We start from the raw sequence: 6,053 nt of genomic DNA on the forward strand, positions 1-6,053 counted from the left end.
AAAAGTTGAAAATAAGGCAAAAAACCCCAAACTTAATGTTATTTCTATTAAATCAGCAAATCACATTGTTCCACTGCCCAAATGAGCTTTATTTCTACCCAGAAGACATATTATATATAGCAGCAAACAACAGAAGGAATACACTGCTGTGTTCCCTCAAAATGTCACTTACTCCACAGTCCAACAGACGTACCAAATACAACATTCAAAAAGGCTTCGCACTGTTATCTAAAGCTGTATTTGTTTATTTTTGTAATACTTGGGGAGCTAACTTGTTTGCAAAGGAAGGTGCATTGAAACCCAAAAGCTGGTATTTATGCATTAAAGATTTTAAAAACATTTTGGTCTTTAAATTTGATAATGCAGCCCCACACAGTTGACATTTAATATTTTAAAGAGATTAAAAAAAAAAATCACAGAAGGCAAGAATTACTTAAAATACTTTAAAAATGCAATACTCCAGGGCTCTTCTAGCTTGAACTCCTGCAGAAGTAAAATCAGAAATCCCCAGTACCTTCACAACCTTGCACATACTTAGATGAACAGGAGCATATTGCATGCCAGAGTCTTTTCAGAAGGTAAACAGAACATGACTCAAGAGAGAAGGCCTACTTTTTTTTTCCCCCTTGAGATATTACAATACATGATGTTTAAGTATTCCTGAACATTTAAAAATTAATTTAGTGGATCAGAGTTTTGATTTAACTTGAACAATTTGATAAAGCAGTACACTGAGCCTTTGTTTTACAGCCATATTATCCAGTAAAAATTAAATCAGATTTTTCTCTTGCAAAAGTAAGCACAGCTGCCAAATTAGAAATTTAAATACATCATCAATTAACTAAAATTACTTATATTCTATTTGGCATGTTAGTATCCTATGCAAAAGTATTTTTTTAATTAAAATTAATATTAATCAAAGTTACCAGCTACTTGAGAGAGCAAAAATTACCTAAAAATACCACTTCACTAAAAAGTCTTTGTCACGTAATATTTCAGTGTTTAAATAGAAAAAAAGTATACGGATTAGCTTAATCACTTCTGGTCATTGTAGCAATTGATATTCAGCTAGTGTAAAGAAGCAGAGATGGTAAGATTTTATGAAGATAGGAATAATAAACACGTTTTCCTTAATTGTTTTCTGCTTATCAGATGCCCTATGCTGAAGTCTCAACTTTATTCAACATCCACCTTCATAAAATCAAACAATAATACCAGGACACTGGGAATCTGTGAAAGTTAAATTATATCAGAATTTAAAAATCACAATTAATATCAATCCAGCAGACAGACAGTGCAATGATTAAGAAATCTGTGAATTCCTACTAGTGAAGCACTAGTTCATTTCCTAATTGAAAACAACCAAATATGTTTATATACTGCTTGTGGATATTTATGCAGTCAGAAAAATAACACACAACTTCATCCATCTGATTACATTTTATCTGACAGGAGCACCTTGTCACTGAATAAGCAGGAGTACATAATTTCCAGTCACAGAGGAAAGCACTTTCAGCCTCCATTTAGGTTTGCTTGTTTCAAAACAAAAAAGGCTAATCAACAAACTTAAGGAAAAACTCAACTTATGTCTTTCACAGTAAGATATCTTCTGCAAAACATTCATTTATTAGTTAATCAGTTTACAGTAACACTGATTAAAATACTCTGAAAATACTTTGCTGGCAATAACTGTCTAACTGTCGCCTTAACATTTTTTTTTTTTTTGAGAAGCTTTTCTTTTCATTTTCTTTATCTCAGCAGTTTAATTTTTAGGTCTTTTTTCCCCTGTTATTGGCATTATCACATTACTGGAGTCTGTCTCAGAAACCCCTCTAACAAAGTTTCTTTTTAATTCTTCTTTAAGGACACATCCAGAAGTTAACAAATATCTTAAAAATAAATATGGCTGCTACAAAGAAATAGAGTGTCAAACCTATCTAAAATGTTAAAATATTGACCATAGTTAAGTTTAAATTTCAGTTAATACGTATTCTGCTGAATGATTCCCAATTAGTGTCTTATTTAGACTATTCAGCCTCCACTTAGCACTTAGCTTTCAGTGTGGTACATTTAACTTGCTTAAAATAACTAAATTATCATGTTGTACAGAGTCAAATCTCTCTCACAAGGTTACTGTGCTTCACCTGAGAAATCACAGGCCAGTGAATATGCTCTAAGGTGCTTTAAATTCTGTACATTGGTAAGCTTAAAAATTAACTCTTGGAGATTTTACTGTTTAAAAACAGGACACAATACATACTCAATATTAGGTTTTATACATTCACAATCTAAGGGTTAATAAAATGAATGACTAAGGATGTTTCAAGGAACAAGACAAGTCAGGGACCTTGATGGAGTTCTTTGGCAGGAGTCACTTTGCAGGAGTGTTTTGAAGGCGTTGAAGAGAAATTTAGCATTTAACTTCATTATGAGGAAAGACAACATGGTTCAAAAAAAAGAGAACGGTGCTAGAAATCATCAACTAAATAAATCAAGCCATCAAAAAAATTCAGTCCCATATCAGTAGGAATCTCTTCATTTTATGCCCTCATTACCTTGTTTGAGGTCATTTTACATGCATTTTATTCAAATGTACCATAGGTTCCGGTGCCTGACCAACACAACAACTAACTAGTTTTGCAATGAAAATTTGGAAACATGTTGTAAATTTCAACTAGTTTTGGTGTCAGTTTGATTTGAGAATGCTAAGCTTGGAGTCACAGTGTTGGCTGATCAAACGTAACACATTATTTGACTTTTCTGACTGGCTTGGAAGTGTTTCTCATGGTATGATTAAAGTGGTTATATGCAAACATAATAGGTAGGTATAGATAAAACAACACTTAAAGTAGTACATTTTTTCTAATACGGGTAAGTGATGTCTTCCTAGTAATTGCAGAATAGTTTGGAGAGAATGGAGAGAAAAAAGAAAAAACAGCAATGGATTTAGTATCGATTAAATGAAAACATACTTCTGCTCCATTATACAGCTATTTAGACAAGAAAAGATCTTATTCAACTCTGTTGATGTTTTGCACTTTTAAATGTAGACATTTAATAGATGTAAAGCATGATTTTCCACACTAAATACAATTCTTTCAAACAAAAACTGTAAGTACAATGTCAAATGACATTTCTAGATATAAAATAGCAATATAGTTTGCTATAGAAGAACATCCTACTATTAACTAAGCACACAATGCGTAAGAGCAACAGACATGAATTGGAGAGCAGTGTAGGGGAAAGGGATCTGGGAGTCCTGATGGACAGCAGGATGACCATGAGCCAGCACTGTGTCCTTATGGTCAGAAAGGCCAATGGCAACCTGGGGCGTATTAGAAGGAGTGTGGTTAGTAGGTCGAGAAATATTCTCCTCCCCCTCTACTCTGCCCTGGTGAGGCCACATCTGGAATATTGTGTCCAGTTCTGGGCCCCACAGTTAAGGAAGGTCAGGGAACTGCTCGAGAGAGTCCAGCACAGAGCCACCAAGATGATTAAGGGAGTGGAGCATCTCCCTTATGAGGAAAGGCTGAGGGAGCTGGGTCTCTTTAGCTTAGAGAAGAGGAGACTGAGGGGTGACCTCATTGATGTTTATAAATATGTACAGGGAAAATGCCAGGAGGATGGAGCCAGGCTCTTCTCAGTGATTTCCAATGGTAGGACAAGGGGCAATGGGTATAAGCTGGAACACAGGAGGTTCTGCTTAAACTTCAGAAGAAACTTCTTTACAGTGAGGGTGACAGAGCACTGGAACAGGCTGCCCAGGGGGGCTGTGGAGTCTCCTTCTCTGGAGACATTCAAAACCCACCTGGATGCCTTTCTATGTGATCTCATTTAGGTTCCTGCTCCAGCAGGGAGATTGGACTAGATGATCACTAGATGATCTTTCGAGGTCCCTTCCAATCCCTAACATTCTGTGATTCTGTGAAAACCATTACAGAAGTAACATCATGCAAATCAGGAAACCTGTATTTTTGAACAGTTATTCCCCATCTGTTCCTCCAGGTCATAGAAGGATCCGATATCATCACACCAGATATAATTAAGAATCACTCCAAGATCAGTCAAGATTTAAGCAACTACCTAATGTTAATCATCTTTGGGAAAATGAAAATACATGATAGTTCTATTAGTAGGAATACAAAAAGGAAAATATAGTTAAATGCCAGTATAAAATTCCATTAATTTCCTTCAGTAAAGGCTTCAATGCGCATTAACTCTGAGTGAAATGTACCCCTAATCTTTCTGCAAAAAGCCTGATTAATTTGACTTTGCATTCACAGCTCTGCAGGAATACAGCTTAGTCTTTAATTGGTTCAGACTTTAATTCAGACTTCAAAGTAACAAAAGCATTTCCTCTATTTACAACAATTTGGGCTTACTGAACTCATAAAATCTAGAGAAAATAGCCTCTCTTTTGTCTGGATCCAATTTCTCCTCTAATCTAATATATACATTTTAAGACGATCTGTAAGATCCCCCTCTACAGCACAACTGGGCAGAAGATGCTTCTTTCTTGGTAACTTCCACACCTGGTGTTAATCCCTTGTAATAAATACTACAGTGACACAGGAGGTCTCAGTTTCTGTATTCACATTATTTAGACCATTTCTTACAAGTTCTGACAACCAGAAACATTAAGTTAATCATACAGTTTAGAGCCATAGAGTTGTACTTACTTTTATTTGGCTTTTCAGAGATTCATGAAGGAGAGAACCTACTTGTGCAACAGCTTCTTTCGCATTGGTAATAACACAAACTTGTTGTGATAGGTTGTCTGTGATCAAGAAAAAAATGTCAGTATTTCATGTAAAGATAAATCAATCAAAATTACTCATCTGCTAAACATTACTTTCAATCCATATATCGCTGTCTCTTGACAGAACGTTTTCAAAAGCCGTAAATTTAATTTTAATATGACTTATTTCACGGCACAGTTAATACAACTACATAATTTATATAACACACATCTCAAATTTAAAATTCATATTATATTTTATATTATTTTGTACAACATTAAAACATCACAATGGGCCTGTCCCCAAAGGCCATTTAAATAAGGGACTTCTTTAAAAATGTATTTATTCAGGTCCACATTACTGACACTAGATGACAACCAAGAAAATACTTCTTTGAAAACTTCATACCACCCATACTATAACAGATCACTAAATGCAGTGTCAGCAATATTTAGAAAAGCAAAAAAATCCAGGAGATAGCATAAATCCTCTTCCCAACAATTCATACTACAAACAGAAAAACAAACAGAAAAAAAAAAAAAAAGATATTGTTCAGGAAGACAGCAGATACAATTGTTCACCTCAAAAAAGTTGCAGAGTCAGTGACAATGACCTTAGCATAGGGAACTTCTTAGATCTTTTACTGATGCAGGAAAAATATAGTATTTTGTTGATAGCAAGAACAATAGTTTCAAGGTACTGCCTGATCTGTTCCATAAAGCAAGTATTTCAGAAAATTAGTATTTTCTTTTGTTACTGACTAGTTTCAAGATTCAGTGAGCATTTTCCTTTCTTTAAGCAAACAAATAAAAATAATTCAAGTCTGGAACTCTCACTTCTAATTCAGGATTTCATTCTTTAGATATTAAATTAATATGCAGACCAAACCAGAAGATTTCCAATGTATTTGGGGTGGCCATTCCATAAGCAGCTAGAAATTTCATAAAAGTCTAACTTCAATGAAATCTGCAATGACTTCAGTGAAACTTCAGGGACAGAAATATACCAAACACCACCACAAAATAAATTAGAAGTGAAAGACATAAAAGAAATTATAAAAATATGGTCTAACTGCTCTTCAAACAAGTCTGAATATAAAGATACATATTTGCTGCATATGGAAAGGGTTTTTTTTTATAATTGCATACCACACAATAAGTTCAATCAGACGCATTACTTAAGTAAACATCTCACTTTCTATTGTAAACTCAATGACTTCTTTACAAAAATAGATAGAAAATTAATTTCAAAGCTGCGGCAGAGTTAAAATTACTCAAAAGTGACTTGTGATTTTTAAACAATTTTCTGTGAGCA

General features: G+C 34.3%; 1 protein-coding gene across 1 annotated transcript in view; it reads right to left on the reverse strand.

The window, feature by feature from the left end:
• Nucleotides 1-4,781, reverse strand: part of LOC104531301 (D-ribitol-5-phosphate cytidylyltransferase-like) — a gene marked incomplete at its 5' end in the record, with an annotated part of 56,964 nt that extends 52,183 nt beyond the window's left edge. The window contains one exon of the mRNA XM_010176153.2: nt 4,680-4,781. Within this exon, the coding sequence (XP_010174455.2) occupies nt 4,680-4,781 (102 nt within the window). The remainder of the gene's footprint in view (nt 1-4,679) is intronic.
• Nucleotides 4,782-6,053: the final 1,272 nt, after the last annotated feature.

The sequence above is a fragment of the Antrostomus carolinensis genome, unplaced genomic scaffold (assembly GCF_000700745.2).
Source record: "Antrostomus carolinensis isolate BGI_N321 unplaced genomic scaffold, ASM70074v2 scaffold4699, whole genome shotgun sequence".
Taxonomy (NCBI): domain Eukaryota; kingdom Metazoa; phylum Chordata; class Aves; order Caprimulgiformes; family Caprimulgidae; genus Antrostomus; species Antrostomus carolinensis.